Raw genomic sequence first — 22,662 nt, 5'->3', positions numbered from 1 at the left:
TCCCTAATCTAACTACTACACAACACAGGCTTTTGTGACTGTTATTGAACAGTAGCAAGCAGCTGGGCCTTGGTGAGTCATTCAAGTCACATGATCCCCTGGGTTTTGCTTGCTGACCCTGATGAGGCATTCCTTAAGGGCCAAAACAGTCATAGAAAGAACCTTACCTCTTTCCCTGCCTTTACTGACAGAAATCAAGATTTGAAGACTGTCAGTACTGTTATGGCTGCAATGGCCAACTGAGCTCTCCTTTCTTAAAGGTACAGGTACTTTTCCTATTATTTTTGTTGTGTGTTTTGCAAACCTGGTCCTTTTCTCAGTAGAAATATCTGTCTTATCTGCTCATTAACCTGGAGAATAAAAACCGCTCCAGTCTCTGAATTTAGGTATCCACAGATGGGACAACGTTATGAATTAGATATATTGATAATCTGTCTATCAAGAAAGCTCCTCCAAATACTTTTTGATTACTTGTCTTCAAGCCAAACAGAAGATTATGGACAAAATAATGACAAAATTAATATTGCGATGTTGTTCTTTTAATGCAGTGACAAATTTCCAACTACAGTGCATATTAGGGATGGGCACAAGCCAGGAAAATGCAGTTTGGTTTGTGATGTGCCTTGTTCATGAATCACGAACCATCACAGACTTTTAGCTCCAAACAAACTGGTTCGGTTTGTGATGCAGTAGGATGCTCCCCCCCTTCCCCAAGTGCAAGAGACACCAAACTTGCAGAGTATCTCTGGCTGACTCTCCTCCACCTACTATCCAAGTTTGATGAGGATTGGATTTCCAGGGTCTGAATTATGCCCCCCCCCCAGGAAAATGCTTTCTAGGAAAATGACAGGTGGTCATTTTTCAGGCACAGGGTTCAGGAGTGGATAGAATGGATCTATGTAAGCTAAAGACAACAAAGTCACAGAGAAAGACTAAAGACAACAAAGTCACACATGCTTCTCTCCATGGTCTCCAAGTTCTGCCCCCATGTTGCTTTGATATTTGGTAAACATTTAGATTCGAGTGGAGACAGCCTGTCTGGAAATATATCTGTTCATGAACTGTCATGAACCACCACGAACAGTTTGAAGTTAATGGAAAGTTCATGCCAGTTGACCTGCCACGAATTTCACTTTGTGAATTGCAAACTGGCCAAAATTAATCACAAACTTTAGTTCATGAGACAGTTTGTGCCCATCCCAAGTGTATATTCCTATTCAGCATTTGTGAAAGGGACCAAGCAGAATGTTGGGGGGAAAAGACTGAGAATGAATGGGCTATATATGTGATGTTGTGCACTTCCTTTTTAAAATGTTCAAAATTTATCATTGTTTGAACCAGGCTGTTTGTTGGCTGCCTATTGTTTTGTTTGGGAAAAGCCATTCTCTCTGAACATCTCTTATCTAGACTGGTGGAACTTCCTGCCTGCCCTGCTTCCACTCTCCAAATGATTTTTTGTTATAAGCTATTTGGTGCTTACTGTGTCCAGAGCCTTATTTATTTTTCCTGGGTTGCCTATGTCTGACATTAGTTATTGCTCCACTTTTACTTTTCTCCTGCCCCATCCCTGATATTCTTCTTCCATCCCTGTTTTTATCTATTAACATGATACAATTCAACCCATGTGTACAAATTTTCCTTCTTTGTAGCAACTGACACACACTGGAATCCTAAGAACACTTATCTGGGGGCAATAGACCCAAGTAAGATTCTGATTAGACCGGCTTAGAATTATTTTCACAGTGCATTTGCAAAAGCCGAAGCATTAGTAATAGTTGCTATTTATAAAGCTCATTAGAATTTCAAAGCATTTAATTGTCTCAGAAGCCTTACAAGAGTCGGTTAAGGTTGGTCAGTAATGTTATCCCTGTATTGTACACACAGAACTGCAGGGTAAAACTTGCCTGTCTAATAAGTTGATAGTAAAAGTAAACCTTGAACTAGGGACTTCCTGGTTCAAATAGCTCTGTCTCCTAGCCATTGTGCTATACTACCACAGTTACTAGTTTCACATGCCATATCTATGCTCTTGTGATTTTTATTATCATCCTACTCTTTTATATATATGGTTAGCATTACTCCACTATTGGGCTTTCCTCATGGTGTGACAAGCGATTACTGAGAACTATAAACAAATTGCTCCCAAATGTCCACTGGGGAAGTTGCAACATGGAAAATACAGCTGTTTCTGAAAGAATTAAGTCATCTGGCAAATGTTCTTTGCCCATTTTTCCTGTTATGTTCAGGCTCCAGCTTTCCATCTCCAAGCAAAACAAGAGAACATTAGTATTTACCCACTAAGCACAGACCTGGTCTACGTTTTCTTGAGATTACATTTTCTTGATATAAAGTTAGTTCATGGGAAAGTTTCGTTAGGATTTAGGATGTGAGGGCAATCTGGCTGTGACATCTGTCACCCCATTGATCGCCAGGGTTGATTCAGCTGTTAGGATTTGTCCTATTAAATAAATTGGACTTTGGCTGCTTCCACACAGATATTCCCACCCCACCCGCATGGAATGCAGGAATCCTCCACTTTAAAGACAGATATCCACATGATGTCGTGCTAATTCCAGTTATGACTCATGGTTTTGAAGGGCTTTTCCCATTAACCTGGAGAACAAAAACTGTTTTAATCCAATTTAACGGAGAAACTTTGGTGGCTGCAGGTGAAGCATTCATCCAAACACTCTTCTAATTGCCACCATTTGCAGGAAGGTGGACCTCAACCACATTTTTAAAACAGAATGAGCCAGCTCCTTGTTATATAATATCCTGTTCACTATTTTAGCCCTTTAACATGCATTCCCTCATTTTCCTGCTAAGCTGTGTACAGAACAGATTAGATAGGGAGGAAAATGAAGGGGAAAGAGGCCCCGGCAAAACTGCTGTTGTATCTGTGTTTCTGTACAGGTGTTATAGGGGAAAGGAACAGGAGCAAGGGTTGCAGATGTTGTGGCAGAAGTGAGTGGCAGAATAACAGAGATGCATGGGCATTTCATAACTCTGCTCTTGTGCCTCACACTGCAGACATCCTCCTCCTCCTTTCCCCACCATACTGCAATCAAAGATAGAACTGCTAGACACATAGGGGGACAAATCCTGCTGAAGGAAAATCAGCATGGTTTCTGCAAAGGGAAGTCCTGCCTCACCAACATTTTGGAGTTCTTTGAAAAAGTGAGCAAGCATGTAGACAGTGGTGACCTGGCAGATAATATATACCTGAACTTTCAAAAGGCTTTTGACAAGGTACCTCGCCAAGAAGATATTGGATTTATATCCCGCCCTCCACTCCGAAGAGTCTCAGAGCGGCTCACAATCTCCTTTACCTTCCTCCCCCACAACAGACACCCTGTGAGGTGGGTGGGGCTGGAGAGGGCTCTCACAGCAGCTGCCCTTTCAAGGACAACCTCTGCCAGAGCTATGGCTGACCCAAGGCCATGCTAGCAGGTGCAAGTGGAGGAGTGGGGAATCAAACCCGGTTCTCCCAGATAAGAGTCCACGCACTTAACCACTACACCAAACTGGCTCTCCAGTTTCTAAGTAAACTTAGCAGTCATGGGATAACCAGACAGGTTCTCTTATGGATTAAAAACTGGCTAAATGACAGGAAAGAGCCCCGTGGTGCAGAGTGGTAAAGCTGCAGTACTGCAGTCGGAGCCCTCTGCTCACGACCTGAGTTGGATCCCAGTGGAAGCTGGTTCAGGTAGCCAGTTCCAGGTTATCTCAGCCTTCCATCCTTCCGAGGCTGGTAAATTGAGTACCCAGCTTGCTGGGGGGAAAGTGTAGATGGGGAAGGCAATGGCAAACCACCCTGTAAAAAGTCTGCCGTGAAAACGTTGTGAAAGCAACGTCACCCCAGAGTCGGAAACGACTGGTGCTTTCACAGGGGACTACCTTTACTTTTTTTTAAATGGCAGGAAGCAAAGAGTAGGAAACAATGGATAGTTCTCACAATGAAGAGAAATAAGCAGTGATCAGTATTGGGGCTGGTACTATTTAATTTATTTATCAGTGATCTAGAACAAGGGGTGAATAGTGTACTGGCCAAGTTTGGATGACATGAAATTATTTTGAATGGTGAAAACCAAGGCTGAATATGAAAAGCTACAAGAGGACCTCCACAAACTGGATGAGTGGGCGACAATATGGCAGATGAAGTTCAGTGCTGGTAAGTGTAAGGTGATGCATATTGGGACAAAAGGCTCTACATTAAGAGGCACAGCCTCTGAATCCCAGAGCCAGGAGGCATCATCAGAGGAAGGCCTTGGCCTCTATATCCTGATGTTGGCCATCCAGAGGAACTGGTTGGTAACTGTGTGAGAAAGGATACTGGACTAGATGGACTATTGGTCTGATCCAGCAGGTCTTATCATTGTTCTTTCTAAAATCTTGTTCTTCACACAGTTTTAAAAATGTTATACCACACAGAATTTTATCTAGCACAAAAGGCCTTATGGCCAGGACACAAGGATTTAACATAAAATCCAGTCAGACTACTCACACACTTCTGTTAAGTAGACATAAGCAAAAATGCTCCTTTTTTTTTTTTTTTGCATGGGAAGGGCTGTTGAGAGAATGATAAAATTTCCTTTGTTTTAAACAGAGACGTAAACTAATTTACAAAGAAAGAAAGGCCAATGGTAAAACAGTGAAATTTATCAGTCGTATATCTGCTCACAACCCAGACACACTTCTCAGTTTTCCCAGTATGTAATAGCTGAGATAGAGTGAGAAGCTGGGTGTCATGTTCCCTCTGCAGATCATTCTGCCTTCAGGCTGTCATGGTTTTGGCCCCTGGAGTACCCTTAGAGGTCTCAGAAAGACAGGGGAGGGGTTGGTTCACCCTTGTTCTCCTCCCCTTGGCTGAAACTCCACTGGCAAAAGCCCTGGTGACCAGCTGTCATCCTTTCCAACCTCCAACTGGGGCCCTCCTTTTATTTTCCTTTCCTCTGCCCAAGTCCCTCCTTCCTCACTTCCCCAGGACTCCCAATTATGTCCATCAGGGCTGCTCCATCACTCTATGTTCGGAGCTTCCTGGGCTGACTGCAGAGCTGAACCCTGCACCTATCACTCCTTGGTATGGGGTGCACTTGTCTCAACCACATCTGGGCTGGGAATAGGCTTGGGAAGGCTACCACCACCTGGCTGCTTCTGCTCTGTGGCACGGCTGCTGCTGTGAGGCTGTGGAGCTTGCTGCCAACCTGCATGGGCCACAGCCTTTGTGGAGGTCAGTCATTGCCCTGCCACATCATGGATTTTCTGCTGGGCCTGAGCTGAGTCTGTTCCTGCCACTTGAAACTCTGGGGTTGTCAAGAGTCACTCCATCTTTGTTCCTCTTGCCACATGTATCCAAATTGCTAACAGTTATACAATGCTAACGCTTGTGCTTGCTATGCTAGCTGACTGCTTTGAAGCATCCCTGTTGCTTATCTAGAGGGAGGGTGGCATGTCTGGAAACTCGCACGTTACTATGCAACCAAGGTCAAGGGAGCTGGTGGAGATGTGGCCGAGGGGGTAGATAACAAGCACCTGGGATGATGACAGAGTAGGAGGGAACCCGCGCAAAATCCCTGCTGCAGCTTGGCGTGCTTGGCTTGAATTGTAACGGGTCAAGGCAAGGGGTTATAAGAGCAGGGAACTGGCAGGAGAGCCAGTTCCAACAATGCCTGTATCTGCCTATGATGCTGGAATAAAGATCTCCAACTTTACTTGTCTATTCCTTGCCTCTGGGTCTGACAGGGGTGGCCAGCACTGATGGCCTTGCCACCTTTCTCTCCCCTGACATTGCCTGAGCTGTCTGGGTAAGTAGGCTCTAGGTGCCAATTTTTCTCTGACTGGGTCTGGGGCTTGAGCAATAAGGGCTGTGGTGGCCTTTTCCCCCCTGATGACATGGCCAGGTGGATCCCCATCCAGACACCAGAGAAGCTTTTCCAAGACAGATAATTTGCACAGAAGTTTGGAACAAGAAGTCAGTTTCTGAAGAGGTGTGACACCACTTCCAGGTTTTACCAGAAATGATATCATGTTGACAAACATTTTTAAGTGATGTCAGGAAATGCCAGCTGTGAGCATGGAATCCCCTCTCCGCTGCACCAGGAGGCTGGCAATCCTAATCCATGTGACAAACGGTTGAGTAAAGTGTCTTAATGATTTAGATATTTTCTTAATGGGCCTTGAGAGTTTAGGAACTGTTTTGCTCATTTCCATTAGGACTTGGAAGAGATAAAATTCTATCCTAGCTTAAAGTGATGATGGCATGTGTGTGTCGATGTAAAGAAAGTTTAGTTTTGATCCAGGAAGGGACAGAGAGAGAGAGAATCAGAAAGTGACTGCTGAGGGTTGGCTGGAGTACCTTGGAGGATTCTCTCTTTATTGAAATCTGATGTCGGGGAGCAGATCTGCTGCCCTGTAGGAGTGCCTGTTTTTCTCTACCTCTGCTCAGATTGTATATTTGTAAACAGGGCAAATGCCACAAAAATGCCATAAGTTTTCAGTGCTCTGTCCTCTGAAAGAAACTAGCTCAGGTACACACTAGCCCCTGTAAATTCTCACTATGAGGAGAAGCAGGGCACACATAACAATGTATACAGCTTTGTAATTAAAAGTGATAAATGCTTCATGTCTCTAAGCACTGATATAACAGACTCTACCAGTTAACAAATAAATAGAGTGAGGTATAGATAAACTGATTTTTTAAGGATCATGAGAACAAATGCATTAAGTGTACCCAACTGTATGAGGTTTGCTTTTCCACGGATATTTCCACTAGGTGGCTCTAGTGTTACAGCTATACACTCCCTAGGGAGCTGTTCAGCATGATTATTGTTGATAAATGTCCAGCAAATGTAAACAGGCCTTCTATAATGCTAGCTGACAGAGGGTTTACAGGATGGAAGACAAGAACTCAGTGTGAATACAGACTCAGTGTCACTCTTCCACTGATACAGCATTAATTTTTCATCAGTTGGAAGGGACCCCATGTACTTCCAGCAAGTCTTTAGCTTGATGTGAAGACTGAGCTCTCTTTGTCCAAATCTAACTGAGGAACTATTGATCTCTCTTCAGTCTAAATTAATCATTAATATAAAATGAATTCAGTTCTATAACCAGGGGAGGGACAGTGGCTCAGTGGTAGAGCATCTGCTTGGGAAGCAGAAGGTCTCAGGTTCAATCCCCGGCATCTCCAAAAAAGGGTCCAGGCAAATAGGTGTGAAAAACCGGAGACTTGAGACCCTGGAGAGGCGCTGCCAGTCTGAGAAGACAATACTGACTTTGATGGACCAAGGGTCTGATTCAGTATAAGGCAGCTTCATATGTTCATATGTTCATCCCATCAAAATCAACAATCCCAAATAACATAGATCAGAGACTGAAGGGTGTCTCAGTAGCAAGAAGTGTGCCATTCACCCCTTTATATATAAAAACTGTGTGTGTTGGGTAAAACAAGGATATTATTTTGGCTGAATGAAGTGGTCTTCCAGGTTCAGGTAGGTGGACTACAGGAGATCTGAGCAAGAAAGGGAGGGGAGGCAAGTCGTTTGCCTGAGGATCTTGCTACAAAGAACTGCAAGTTAATCTGTTGTTTGGAATGTGGCAGACCCAGGGACCAATTTCCCTGCATGGTTGTGACAACATATGAAATAAGAATTGTAAAACACTCAGCACCCTGAAAAGTCTTAATGAAATCAATAACCTTTTATAATTGTTAAATGTTATATGCAGATGCACCTAGGCAATGCACCCCAATCTGGTGTGTGTGTGTGTCAAATTTCAGAAGCTGTGATGGGAATGGAAGAGCATAGATGGGCCAAGCTAAAATTGAAATCCTTTGTGTGCGCAAAGACGTCAAAAGGCACCTCTTACTACAAAGCAAGTTAAAACAAAGTACAAGCATTAAGTACTCTTTTCTTAACCTGGGAAAGGCCTCTACAGCAACAAGCTCTGCCCCTAAACCCTTTTGCATTGTGGTCAGTTCAGTGGAGGAGCGGAGGTCAGTTCCCCCACTCCTCCACTTGCGCCTGCTGGAATGGCCTTGGGTCAGCCATAGCTCTAGCAGAGGTTGTCCTTGAAAGGGCAGCTGCTGTGAGAGTCCTCTCAGCCCCACCCACCTCCCAGGATGTCTGTTGTGGGGAAGGAAGATCAAGGACATTGTGAGCCGCTCTGTGACTCTGAGATTCGGAGTGGAGAGTGGGCTATAAATCCAGAATCTTCTTGTTATTATAGATTCTGTCCATCTGGATGTTACTTACACATGAGTAGGTCTCATTGAGTTTCAAGCATATCACATGAGAAGTAGTCAGTTGTTTGATATTCAAGCATGTGATGTTGCCCTAGAAAACAGAATGAAACAACACTGTTATCATTTCAAAAAGAAGGGTGTTAGAAATCTTTGAGTCATGTGATAGAACCACCATAAATGTCCTAAATGTCTATACTATCCAACAAGCCCTTGATTTTGTAGCACCAGTTTCAGTTCAAATACCCAATTCCTCTGAATCTACCTCCCAAAATATGGTAAGGCATACACTATTGAGTCACAAACCATCTCTTCATGGAAAATTTCTATTTGCATCAGAATGAGTGAAAATGCCCTATTTTTGTTTCTTTTAACATTTTTTACATTATTGTCAACAGTTTCAGTTGTCCGCTATTGTCTGTTGGTGTTGCAGATTTGTTTGCACTGCGTAAACTTATTGAACATTTTATATACAATTTATACATACAGTGTACATTTCTCATTTAATACATGTATAATGCTGTATTCAACAACTAATGTTGAAAATACGTATTTGAGGATAATGTGGTATGAAGAAATAGATTATAGTATGAAAGTACAGCCTCTCAAATTAAATCTGTATAAGGGGAAAATGAAATTGAAATGGGAACTTGCAGGCTGAGGAATGTGAAATCTGAAATCATCCCAGCATCTGCTGTGGTTAGGAGATAGTAAGGAAAGGCACATCACTAGTGAGCATAAGGTGAACTCACTATAGCTTAGAAAGCAAAGTCAAGAGATATGTTCAGATGCAAAGGGGACCTTTCTAACTGAACTGGAAATTCATCCATTAAGAGTATGGCTGCATTAAATGTCCAAAAGCACACATTTCTTGTACAAAAGTGATACTCCAGGGGTTTCCTGCAACACCCCCCCCCCAATTCTTATTTTTTTCATGCCAATTGGAACACCTCCATAGCTCCAATCGCCAACTGCATTGTCATTAAAATGTATCTTTTTTCGTAGGAAAAAGTGAATATTTGCTATGTAATGATATATCTAAGAGTGAACAAATCTGATTCAAAGAAAAGGCAATGCCTGTTTAGGAAGCATTGCCCTCCACCTGCATTAACTTCCTTTCGCCTTAGTGACATCATCAAATAATCTTCTCTGATGGGCTATGTAGTAACTCCTATGTCCCAACTAAAAGCAAACAGTATGACAACAGCAGAAAACCAGAGCTGTTCATTCTGGAACATCATCACCATTCTGGACATCCATCTGAATGCCAGGTGCCAGGAAGGAGAATCTGAATGCGTGTTGAGGGAAATAGTGAGAAGTGCAGTGCAGCAGTGTTGTAAACATGCCTTTGGGCTCCTGAAAGAATCACAGTCTAATAATATCACTTTGGCTTAGCCCTAATAATGTGAATGACTGGAAGAGGGTTAGAATTTGCAAATATTTCCCAATGGGGGCTGAACAAATGTACTTATTAATAAGTGAGACCATCTAATGAATGAATGACTTGATCACAGATTTAACATAGAATTCCAAACACTGAGACTATTCTGTTCTCCCCTTCCTTTATATTTTGATCAGAAGTCAAAATCCTTAATGCTTCTTACCATCATACTGCTGTCACCAGCTTGGGCTGTGTTAAGTGAGTCAGAGAAGTTATTTGGTTGATCAGTTGAAGAAACAGCTTGCAGAAGTGTAGATGAAGTCAGGGATGAGGTGATTGTCCCATTGCTGTGAGCAGATGTTGTATTGCCTGCTGCTGGGGGGTTTGTAACAAGTGTTACATTCTCTGTTGAAGTGAGATTTGAAGGGCTGGTGGTGACATTTGAAATAGCTGAGGATGGTAGACAGGGAGAGGAAAGAGAACAAATATGAATGTGTGAGAACTTCTAGAACCAATCCATAGCATGACAATGACTGGAATTCCATAATAATTTGTTATAGTAAGTGTTGTCAGGATTATAGTGTGGAAGATTGACTTCCCAGTTACTCAAAGCTGCAATCCAGTATGGAAACTGCTGAAATTTCATTCAGACTATAGGATTTAAGTAGCATAACTCTACAAAGGATAGCAGTGCAGGTGGTGGAAAGTGCTGTCAGGTCATAGCCAATTTATAGCAATCCTGTAAGGTTTCCAAGATGAGAGACATTCAGTAGTGGTTTGCCATTGCCTGCCTCTGTGTAGCAACCCTGGACTTCCTTGGTGGCCTCCCATCCAAATACTAACCAGGGCCAACTCTGCTTAGCTTCTAAGATCTGACAAGACTGGGGAGCCTAGGTCACCCAGGTCAGGGCAGCAATGCAGACTGTGACAGATTTCTCAAGCCTCAGGACTCTAAGATTGCAGATCTGTCACATTTGCTGTTCTGAAAAACATCAGAACTTTTGTCTGTCTGCAGCTTTCAGTTTAAGAATCACTTGCTGAAAATGGCCTCTGTTGTACTTCTCTGTGGTAGGTGCAAAACTTTTACTGAGTAAATTGTAAACAAAGAGGAAGATTAGGAATCTGGCCAATATCAATTCCCTTTTACCTCTTGGTGTTTGAGCGCTATTTGTAGGGGCAGTGGAAGCCTTTGTTGGAAGGGAGTTGATTGCTGCTGTTGATGCTACATTGGTGGAAACTCTTGAATAAGAAGTTAATGCAGTAGGAGTGGATGTTGTACCATCACCTGAAACTTGATCTTCTGGAAAAGAAAAGAAAGAGATTTACTAGGGATCTACTCTCAGATATTGACTAAACCAGGCATTCACAAACTGTTTGAAGTGGAACTCACTTTTAAACTTACTGAATTTTTCAAAGCCCACTTGCTGAGTTACTCCACATAACTTTCCCCTTATTTACATAAGATCACATTAGGTTCCTCCCCCCCAAATATGTAGTTTTCATATTTGTTTATTTTATTTTGTGTTTTTTATAATCTTAGTTTTCATATTCAGTGTTTGTTGAGAGGGATAATGTTTTTGTTTTTACATTGTGTAGTTTTGGGGATTGAAACATACTAGAGAATCTTTGGCCAGTCTGGAGGAATATGTTTCAGTGAGTGAAATTGCACTTGGAGGAAATAAACTTCTAATTTAAAAAGTTTCCACTTCTATGCTCCTTCTCATATATCACAATGTCTGCCTTTTTATTTCTTTGAAAATGTCCTTTATGTGACAATATTATAATTCTAGAATAACCTATTGGGTGCTCTAGTTAAAAGACTTTGATTTCATGGTTCCTCTGTGGTGTAGCTGATGGAGTAGGATCTGGGACACCCAGGCTTGAATCCCTGCTCTGCCATAGAAGCTTGCTGGGAGCCCTTGATCCAGTCACTCTTTCTCAGCCTAACCTACATTACAGGGTTGCTGTGAGGTTAAAGGAGAGGAGATATAAACCATTTTGTGTCCTTGTTGGGGAGAAAACCAAGGTATAAATATCTAACTAAATGAAAAAAAAAGATTTATCTAAATCATCCCCTTTAAAGTTTGAAATTGGTAATTATAATAATTTGTGGGTTTTTAATTTCATTTTGATTTTTGATTTATTTATTTATTTGCAGTTTAAGAGATTACACACAGAACAAGAAATCAATTATTTCCCTATGTTTGGGTAAGTTGTTTATTTATAACCACAAGCCTTATTAAAAGAACATTCTGTTGTGCAAATGGATAGGGTCTGTCTGCCAAGAAGCCTGGCTTATCTTAAAATTGATCTAGAACAAATATTCAGAGCCAAGTGCTTGAAACAGCAGGCTGAATGTCCTGAATTATAATACTCAATATGTGTGTAGTACACATGCCTGCAGATTTAGAAAGAATGGATGTGATTACTAAGAGCCAGCATGGGTTTCTCAAGAACAAGTCATGTCAGACTAACCCGATCTCTTTTTTTGAGAAAGTGACTACCTTGCTGGATCAGGGGAATGCTGTAGACATTGTTTATCTTGATTTCAGTAAGGCTTTTGATAAGGTTTCGCACACTGTCCTTGTTGACAAGTTGGTAAAATGTGGTTTGGATCCTGTTAGATGGATCTGTAACTGGTTGACAGATCACACCCAAAGAGTGCTTGTGAATGGTTCCTCATCTTCTTGGAGAGGAGTGACAAGTGGAGTGCCTCAGGGATCTGTCCTGGAACCTGTTTTGTTCAACATCTTTATCAGTGATTTGGATGAAGGAATAGAGGCAATGCTTATTAAATTTGCAGATGATACCAAATTGGGAGGGGTTGCAAACACAGAAGAAGACAGAAACAGGATACAGGATGACCTTGACAGCAGTGGTGGGATTCAAATAAATTAACAACAGGTTCTATGTCCTAATATATATATATGTATATATATGTATATGTATATATGTATATAAAGGTAAAGGTAGTCCCCTGTGCAAGCACCAGTCATTTTTGACTTTGGGGTAATGTTGCTTTCACGTTTTCACGGCAGACTTTTTACAGGGTGGTTTGCCATTGCCTTACCCAGTCATCTACACTTCCCCCCCAGCAAGCTGGGTACTCATTTTACCGACCTCGGAAGGATGGAAAGCTGAGTCAACCTGGAGCTGGCTACCTGAACCAGCTTCCGCTGGGATCGAACTCAGGTTGTGAGCAGAGGGCTGTGACTGCAGTACTGCAGCTTTACCACTCTGCTCATCCAGAAGACCAAATGCATACCATGGGCCTTACACAGAGGTAAGTGCACATAGGAATGCTGTCTGTGGTGTGTACATAAAGGTAGTCCCCTGTGCAAGCACCACGTCATTACCAATCCAAGGGGTGATGTCACATCATGATGTTTTCTTGGCAGACTTTTTGTTATGGGGTGGTTTGCCATTGTCTTCCCCAATCACCTACACTTTACCCCCAGCAAGCTTGGAGTGGGATCCTGGAGTGTGTGTGTGTTTTGCCATCTTCTGAGTGTGGAGTAGGTGTCACTGGGGTGAGCGTGGAGAGAGGTTTTTGTGAACTTCCTGAATTGTGCAGGGGGTTGAACTAGATGACCCTGGAGGTGTCTTCCTATGCTATGATTCTAAATGGTTGCCAATTCTGGGTTGGGAAATTTCTGGAGATTTGAGCCTGGGAAGAGCAGTTTTACAAGGAGAGGGACCACAGTGGGTTGTAATGCCACAGAATTCACCTTCCACATCAGCCATTTTCTCCAATGGTACTGTTCTCTCTGTGATCTGGAGATCAATTGTAATTCTGCAAGATCTCCAGGTCTTATTTGGAGGCTGGCAACCAATCCTGTGAACCAACCACAAAAATAATGTACTGTGAATCAAGCTTAACTTCCATGTTTACTTAGTAGTAAAACCCAGAGTTCAACCTGCCATCTTGTTCATAATTAGTGCGCAGAATAAAGTTTTCACTAGCCTTAAACTGGGTAAGGAAATTCACAGTCCAGAATTCTGAGACAGCCAGGCTAGCTTCAAATAAAGGGCATTTTCTTTTTCACAGAACAGAAAGCTTAAGTACAAAAAATGATTATAGTGTATAGTGTTTAATTCTTCTCAGTCCTGTGCATCTTCAGTCCTGGGTCTACTTAAATATGGATTTTAAAAAAGAGTACTAGAAATCACTCTTACTTTGTCAGAGGCCTCTTCTGGAGATGTGGATAGTTTTAGTTTCTGTTGGCTTTCAGAACATTCTGCGTTACTGGGTGTGTGTTTCTTTTTTGGGGGGGGGTCATAGTGCAGAGTGATAAAGCAGCAGTACTGTGGTCTGGACTCTCTGCTTATGACCTGAGTTCGATTCCCGCGGAAGCTGGATTCAGGTAGCCGGCCCAAGGTTGACTCAGCCTTCCATCCTCCGAGGTCGGTAAAAAGTACCCAGCTTGCTGGGGGGAAAGTGTAGATGACTGGGGAAGGCAATAGCAAACCATCCCGTAAAAAGTCTGCCGTGAAAACGTTGTGAAAGCAACGTCACCCCAGAGGCGGAAACACTGGTGCTTGCACAGGGGACCTTTCCTTTTCCTCGCCTCATAGCAGGAGCTTTGGGGGGGGGGGGTAATGATAAAACTGGCCTTGGAATCTGTCGTTTGCCCCTTGTAGTATACTTTGTGTCTGTGAGGCAAGTGGGGGGCAGAAGTTAATGTCCAACCCCCCCTCTCCCCCGCCATGAAGACTTTGGAGCCCCGCGGGGACCAGCATCGCAGCCGCCCGAGAGCCAGCCAGGTGGGCAGGCCTCTGGCTTCCCCCGGCTTCTGGCTCGGCTGTGTGCAGGGTGGTGCTGTTTTTGCAAGCTCCGGAGGTACTACGAGAGGGGTGGACTGTTTGACTTCTTTGACATTCACTGGAAGCGTGGGAGAGACAGACCGGGAGCATGCGACGGGCCAGGCAGAAGTTCCCCAGGCTGCCGAGCTGTGAGGGACTAGCAGCTTGCTTCCAACGGAGGCCACCGCCGCCCGGGCATCCCGAGGGGAGAAGGTAAGGGAGAGCACGAGGCTGGTGCACAATGGTGGCACGCGCGGCTATAGGAGGTGGAGATTTCCCGGGCGGTGGAGCGAATGCGTGTCCCGAGTTGCCCGAGAGGCGCCTCTCTGCAAGGTTTGGGGAGGGGGACTGAGCCTCGCGCCTCTCCCTCTTGGGCTTTGGGGGCGCGGCGAGGGCCGCACGTTTGGCAGTCGCCAGGCGACCAAAGGTTAGCGACCCACCGGGCAGCGAATCCTCCCGATGCCGGCTGCAAGCGTCGAAAGAACGCTCCCTCTCGCCGAGCAACTCAAGAGAACTGCGAGGAAGGGAGCGGAGGCTTCCGAAGGCACACAGAAGCCCCGCCCCCTGCAAACGCGCAAAAAGCGCGCTAGATTGCCCTCTCTCTCCTCCGGAGGGGGCAAAATCTCCCCGGCAGCCACGCCGCGATGCGGCGGGCTGCTGGAGGCTCCATTGTCCAGGCCAGGGGGAAGCAGCGATGGCCAAAAAAAGTAATAAAAATCAACATCAGGCGCCCAGCCAACAAACAGTTCTGCCGAACTGATAGCACATTAGGTACCGGTTCTGCAGAACCGGTGCGAACCGGCTGAATCCCACCACTGCTTGACAGGCTGGAAAACTGAGCTAAAATCAATAAAATGAATTTTAATGGGGATAAATGTAAAGTTCTGCATTTAGGTAGGAAAAATCCAATGCATGGTTATAGGATGGAATAGACTTGTCTTAGCAGTAGTATGTGCTAAAAGGATCTAGGGGTCTTAGCGAATCATACGCTGAACAAGAGTCAACAGTGTGATGCAGTGGCTAAAAAGGCAAATGCAATTCTGGGCTGTATCAACAGAAGTATAGCATCCAGATCACATGATGTGATGGTATTGATTTACTCTGCTCTGGTAAGACCTCACCTGCAGTATTGTGTTCAGTTTTGGGCACCACATTTTAAGAAGGATATAGACAAGCTGGAATGGGTCCAGAGGAGGGCAACAAAGATGGTGAGTGGTCCAGAGACCAAGTCCTATGAGGAAAGGTTGAAGGAGCTGGGGATGTATACCCTAGAGAGGAGGTGGCTGAGAGGTGATATGATCACCATCTTCAAGTACTTGAAGGGCTGCCATATAGAGGATGGTGTGGAATTGTTTTCTGTGGCCCTGGAAGGTAGGACCAGAACCAATAGGTTGAAATTAAATCAAAAGAGGTTGCGGCTCAACATTAGGAAGAACTTCCTGACCATTAGAGCGATTCCTCAGTGGAACAGGCTTCCTTGGGAGGTGGTGGGCTCTCCTTCCTTGGAGGTTTTTAAACAGAGGCTAGATAGCCATCTGACAGCAATGAGGTGTTTGTGGGTTTCCTGCATTGTGTGGGAGGTTGGACTAGATGACACTGGAGGTCCCTTCCAACTCTATGATTCTATGATTCACCATACTAATAAAAATTTGTCATCAGGATCATCCTGAAAAAACTGCTTGCATATTTGTTAATGTATGTTTCCAATTCTCATCAGCTTCACTGTTATGTACTAAAAGCTCCCTCCCCTTTCCTCATGGCTACAACTCCCTTTTGTTTGTGGGTTTCCTGCATTGTGCGGGGGGTTGGACTAGATGACACTGGAAGTCCCTTCCAACTCTAAAAAGCAGAGGGTGAAATAAGAAGAGTTCAAGAGTTGGTTTTTATGCCCTGCTTTTTACTACTAATACAGAGCCCCATGGCGCAGAGTGTTAAAGCTGCAGTACTGCAGTCCTAAGCTCTGCTCATGACCTGAGTTCGATCCCCAGCGGAAGCTGGGTTTTCAGGTAGCTGGCTCGAGGTTGACTCACAGGGGACCTTTCCTTTTACTACTAAAGGAGTCTCAGAGTGCTTTACAAATTGCCTTCCCTTCCTCTCCCCACAACAACAACAACAATTTTTATTTATATCCCGCCCTCCCCGCCGGAGCAGGCTCAGGGCGGCTAACAGGCACCCTGTGAGGTCGGTGGGGCTGAGAGACTTCTGAGAGAGCTGTGACTGACCTGTTGCCACCCACCTGGCTGCATGTGGAAGAGTGAGGAGTCAAACAGAGTTCTCCAAATTAGAGTCCATTGCTCTTAACCACGACTACACTATACTGGCTCTCAATAATAAAAAAACAGAAACAAACAAATGAAACAAAGGCTGATAGCTGGCATACAAAAGTAGTTGAAATCATTTCCTGCAGAAGAATGGAGACTTAATGCATTCCAGTACTACCATGATATTGTTATAGATTATAAGGATCTAAACTATTTGTAAAGCATTTACACACCATTTTAGGACATAGGCTACAAAAATACCACAGGCTACATGTTCAGGGCAGACTTGCTCAAAACATTAGCTATCCTTGTTCAATTAGCCCAAATCCAGTAGCAGTGGTATTTTTTTGTTCTCCAGCTACCAGCCAAGGGATATGGAAGGAGCAATGGGCCCTTTCATGGGGACTGAAAAGGCTTATGGAATCATGTTTTTCATAAGAGAAAATCAGGTCAAGAGATTTACAGTTTATACTGATGCCAGGCTGAGACTTGGCACCCAATGTGTACTATGTTTAGGGCTAGTTTTAAAACAGCATCACAAACATTCTATTTTGTCTTAAGTACAGACAGGAAACCTCAACAGATGGGATATGCTGAGCATAGAAGCCATTTAAAGTAACTCTTGCCAATAGAACACATAGATTTGTATGAAACTTTGCTTTAATTACAAGGAAGATCTACAATGTAGTAGCAAAAGCAGAGTTCACAGTTTCTATTCTTGGGTTTGCAAAGAGAGGAAGGTGATTGTTTCATACAGACGACAAGCTTTCTCCAAATAAGAGAAACATGTAAGAGTCATGTGGGTATCAGTCATTCTCTTTGCTTAATCTTCCCCTATTAAGTCTAGGTCAGCTATAGAAAAGGACACTTTTGATCAAGCTTTAAATACGTTTTCAATTTAGGTTTCATTTCTGACCAGTTTAATATAATGTAAGTGAGCTTACCATATAGAAATCAAAGGGGTGGGTGATACTCATGGAAATTTCTGCACCAATATATGTTTGGAGAGTCAGTTTGGTTAAGTAGTTAGGAGTGTGGACTCCAGTAGGGGAAAATCAGGTTTATTGATTACCCACTCCCTCACATGGAATGGCCTTGGGTCAGTCACAAGTTCTCTCAAGAGCAGTTTTCAAAAGAGCTTTCTTAGTTTCACCTACCTCATAGGGTGTCTGTTGTGAGGGGAAGGAAAGGCGATTGTAAGCTATTCTGTGACTCCAACTGAAGGACGGGTAAAAATACAATCTCTTCTCTTCTTCTTTAATTAGTGGATAATAATGGCTAGCCTTCCTACAGCACTGTGAACACATTTTACTAAACAGGCCATTGTTTATCCAAGCTGCATGTAATATCCTATTATAGAAAACTAAATACAGGCATAAATTACCCCTTTTGTAAAATCCTCCAATGCAGATAATAACTGAAATAGCAGAAGTTTGTTCACACATCCCAGCTACTACAAAGAGCCAGGAAGTGACAAAAGTTCTCACCCAAATTCATATAACTATATGTCAGGAGGAAAAACTTTTCTCCTGAAGTTTACCTGTGGGTTGCATTTCAAGAAACTTAATAGCAGTGGTACTATCTGTGGGTCACAGAGAGCCACATTCATAATTACCATTGACAAAATACCTCCACATTTTATTTCCATCCCTAGCATGTGCTTCAGGAAGGTTTATAGCTTTTCCATTCTGTTGTTGGCAGCTGGTTCAAGGTGGGAACCAACTGCCAACCACAGTTCTAGCTATTTAAGGGGTCTGCCCACATTCCTGAAACACAGGGTGGATGCTGCCTTAAGGAATGATGCTCAGAAAAGCCACATTTGGCTTCCAAACTACTGAGTATCACTCCTTTATGCTGAGTTTGTTTACATCAAGATTGTGAAGCCTCCATAAAGGGAGCCTGCCACTGTGTGTTTGACACAGCACCTAGCACACTTTTAAACTAGGAGATTATGAAATGTTCCATTATCTTTAAGTATAATGGAGAGTGAATTAATAAGAAGAATAAACAGTGACACTCCTCTATGAAATCCAGAAAATTAAACATATTATTTTGTTGGTGCAAAGTTAGCTGTAAGAAAAGCTTCTAAAATTAGCAGTTTTGAATAAATTCAGCAATTCAGTCAAATTAGTAAGAAGTAACAGTAGGAGGGGGAAAAGGGAAGAAAGGAGGAAGAAGAAGGAAAGGAAGAATAGAGGTGAGGAGTTGTGTGTCAACTGATTACACTTTAGACATAACAAAGAGTGGCAGCCACTTTTTCTTTGAATATAAGTTGCTTGTAGTGTAGTTCTAAAACATACCCTTCTGACTCCATTGACTTCAATAGATTTAGAAGGATATGACTGTGTTTAGGTGTGTATTGTTGGATTAAGTGTCTTTTTATACTTCAACGAACTTTGCAAAGCATGATATACAAATGGCTCTATATAAATACTAACAACTTCTGCTTAACCTTTTCTAGCTGAATGTAAGTGGAAATGGAAGATAATTTAAATCTTTTTCTACAGTGGCTTTCTCAGCATAGTGGGCAGTTCTTGCACAGAAATTCATCACATAAAAGCAGAGAATTTTTCTCACATGAACCAGGAAAATACAGTTCATTATGGTTCATGGCATGCCCAGTTTGTAAACCACAAGCTCATGAAAATTTAAGAGCTAAACAAACGGGTTGTGAGGTTCATATTGTAGTAGAATGGCTCCCCAGTGCATTAGAGACACCAAATTCTCAGGGATCTCCAACTGCCTCTCCTCTACTTGGCCTCCAAGCCAGATGAGTATTGGATTTATGGGGCTCAAATTATGGCCCCCTCCTAAGAAAGAGCCTCATCTTCCATTGTTCTCAATGGAGGGAAAATAGTTAAAGAAGCAAGGGCAATAGAAGCCTAGCAGAACAGAATCAAAGTTCCAGAGAATCTCTGCAGCAGAAACTGAAGGGGGGGCATTTGTACAAGCCCAGCAGAACCAATGCAATGTGCCCAACAGAACCAGAGACAATGTGACTAGGGTCAAACCAGATAATCGCTGCAGTGGAAAGGTGGTGGGGCATTTTTGCAAGCCCAGCAGAACCAGTGCAATGTATTAGTGTCCTGCAGAACCCAGTGCCATTTGGGCGGTGCCAGTTCAACAAGACAATCACACTCCAAGCAAGGGGAATTGCAAGCCCAGCAGAACTCAGTACCAACTTGACTTTCTCGGTCCTGCCCCTGGCCTGGTGGAACTCTCTGCTGGAAGACACCAGGGCCCTGTGGGATCTTTTACAATTCTGCAGGGCCTGTAAAGCAGAGATGTTCCACCAGGCTTTTGCTTGAGGAAAGCAACACTTACTGGGCTAGCACCCTCCCCCCTCCACTTAAGGGGGGACTGCTCCCAATGCCTAGAAAGCAGAACAATAGCACATTATAAAAAATGTCCATTGGGTTGCAACTGTTTTTAAAATTTACTGGTTTTATTGATTTTATGTGTATTTCTTGTTGTACATTGCCTAGATCCTAGTATTGGCTGGGACGAGGCAATTCACAAATTTAATTGTTCGCAAACCATGAACTGATAAAAATCCATCACAAACTTCAGTTTGTGAACCAGTTTATGCCCATCTCTACATGCCTCCTACAATGTGCTGGGAGGTACAGTGAATGCAAAAATGATGGGGTGTCTGCTGAGTGGGTTTACAGTCTATATCAGGCAGAAAACGCAGAGAACTGACCTAGGTGGCAGAATGGCAGAGAGAGGGAAGATAGAGCAGGACTAAAGAGATGGCATGGAAACATTCTAAACAAGCAAACATTCCACTTTAATCTATATATATTTCATGTATTGGCTAAGAGGTGACATCTAGGTGTTATTTTTGTGAATTTTTTCATCTTACTGCCTTTTTTAGAGGTTGCTTTACATTAGCTGCATGAAACTATTTGTAAAACACTTTACCAGCAACATGTATCTAGGCATACTTCTTCCACTTGATACCCCTGAGGAGGATAAGTACATGGGTGAACTACATTGGCTCCCCCTTGAGTACTGGATCCATTTCAAGTTGCTGGTCCTTATCTTTAAGGTCCTATATGGCCTGGGGCCTGCATATCTTCAGGGCCTGTAAAACGGAGCTCTTCCGCCAAGCTTTTAATCTACTGGGCGTCCTCTGAAACCTTTCCCCAACACTTTACTATCCATGTGCTTCAGATGGGTCAAGGGTCTGAGTCACAACCTTAAGTGGTGTCAATGACCTGAAGTTGTGCTAGGTGGTGTTAATTAGTTGAAATTGTAAAAACTGCTGAACTATGGCCTCAGGCTGTACCATTGTTGGAGTTACGGTTTTCTTATTTTAATCTGTATGTATTATATTTTTGAGATATCTTAAATTCGTTATGTTTAATTGGATATGTTTTATTTATTGTTTTATTTATGGCAGGATAGAGAGGGGTATAAATCACAAAATTAAATTAAATTAAATACAGTTTTAAGAAGGGCTGCATTAGAACTGCAGTGCACACAGTAGCCATAACCCCATGTGAGGAAAGAGAGTTGATCATTATTAGTTGGTGGGAGCCAAAGTTGCTGTTGGGGGGGGGGGGGATTAAGCCAAATCCATTGAAGATGAAAATTTAATTTGAATTAAGGGCATATGTAGACATATTTCAGAGCATGTGATGTACTCCATTTTGTTTACCTCAATAATAGGGTTAAATGAGATCTAGTAAATGTTTCAATATGACCAGGGCTTTTTTCCCCCCCTGGGGGAATGTGGTGGAACAGAGTTCCAGAATCTCTTTGTGGAAAGAAAATTATCAAAAAATGTTAAAAGGTTCATGGGGGCACAGGGGGAGCATGATGTCACTTGTGATGTCACAAAAATATTAAAATAATATATAAATGAGGGGATACCTGGTAGTGGCTGCAGGTGAGTGGGAAAGCAGCCAAACAGCACAGGGGGACTTGTTGCTTTCGCCAAGGGCAAGGTGCAGCTGTGAGCCTGGGGACAGTCTGGGGCAGTTTGGGGTGGGAGAGAGAAAATCAACTGCAGCCTACCTAATGTTTTCTGGCTGCTACTCACATGCTGACTCCCAGGTAAGTGCAGCTTGGATCACAGCCCAGTGGGCCTGAGCTGAAGTTTCTTGGCTGTACCCCTGGCTGGCTCTTCCCCTGCACTAAGGCCCACATGGCCTTGGCAGGGCATTCCTTGCACACTCCTTGACTGTGTAAAGTTTGGAAACTGCTTTAAAGTAGAGGTAAGTCCATAGTGCACAAAAATAATGTTTCAAAGAATCCTCAAAAAATGTATTTCTCTTTCATCTCCCTCTTAAGAGTTTTAGCACCTCTTTTTCCAGAAAAAACAAACAAACCTGAATACAACCAAATCAAATCCAGACACTCAGTGTTGGCTCATGACATGCCTGCCCAATTGTTGTCTCTGTAGCATGATGTATTGTTACTCATTATTTTGTTCAACATAATGTAGTGAAGATGAACTTGAGTCGATGGATCTCCATTGCCAGAAGTACATCTCACAGTATTCAAAAATTTGTACAATAGTCTCTTCCCACACACAGCCAATATACAACTGATCTCTTAAACAGATTGACTGCATTCCCAAGTGCACTTATGAGGGAAGCACTTGCTTCTGAGTAAACTTGTTTAGGATCATGCTACATGCTCCTTATTTTAACCTTCATAAACAGTATGGTTCATGCAAAGCTTATCTTTCTTCCCTCAAAGCTAACAGTTTGTCCTTCAAGAACCACAGTAAAGAATAAAATGGAATAGTTGGTAGCCCTTAGGTAGACAGGAAGGAAGACAACGGATTTATTTATTTATTTATTTAATTCAATTTATACCCCGCCCTCCCTGCCAAGGCAGGCTCAGGGCAGTTTACATCACAGGCATAAAACAGTAAAACCACATAAATATATAAATTAAAACACATAGGTTAAAACAGTATACAGCTTGGTGCTACACATTAGATGTTCCTCATAGTTACAGGATGG

At 43.0% G+C, this 22,662-nt stretch overlaps 1 protein-coding gene across 1 annotated transcript in view; it reads right to left on the bottom strand.

Annotated features, from left to right (window-relative positions):
* The window catches only part of CD34 (CD34 molecule), a 73,183-nt gene that overhangs the window by 37,298 nt on the left and 13,223 nt on the right, over nucleotides 1–22,662 (bottom strand). Inside the window, exons 2-4 of the mRNA XM_060231257.1 lie at nucleotides 10,768–10,920; nucleotides 9,844–10,070; nucleotides 8,253–8,333 (exon numbers count right to left, since the gene is read on the bottom strand). Coding sequence (XP_060087240.1) covers nucleotides 8,253–8,333; nucleotides 9,844–10,070; nucleotides 10,768–10,920 — 461 coding nt within the window. The remainder of the gene's footprint in view (nucleotides 1–8,252; nucleotides 8,334–9,843; nucleotides 10,071–10,767; nucleotides 10,921–22,662) is intronic.

This window comes from Heteronotia binoei, chromosome 2, assembly GCF_032191835.1.
Source record: "Heteronotia binoei isolate CCM8104 ecotype False Entrance Well chromosome 2, APGP_CSIRO_Hbin_v1, whole genome shotgun sequence".
In the NCBI taxonomy this organism is placed as follows: Eukaryota; Metazoa; Chordata; class Lepidosauria; order Squamata; family Gekkonidae; genus Heteronotia; species Heteronotia binoei.
This window is presented reverse-complemented; position numbering and strand designations above follow the sequence as displayed.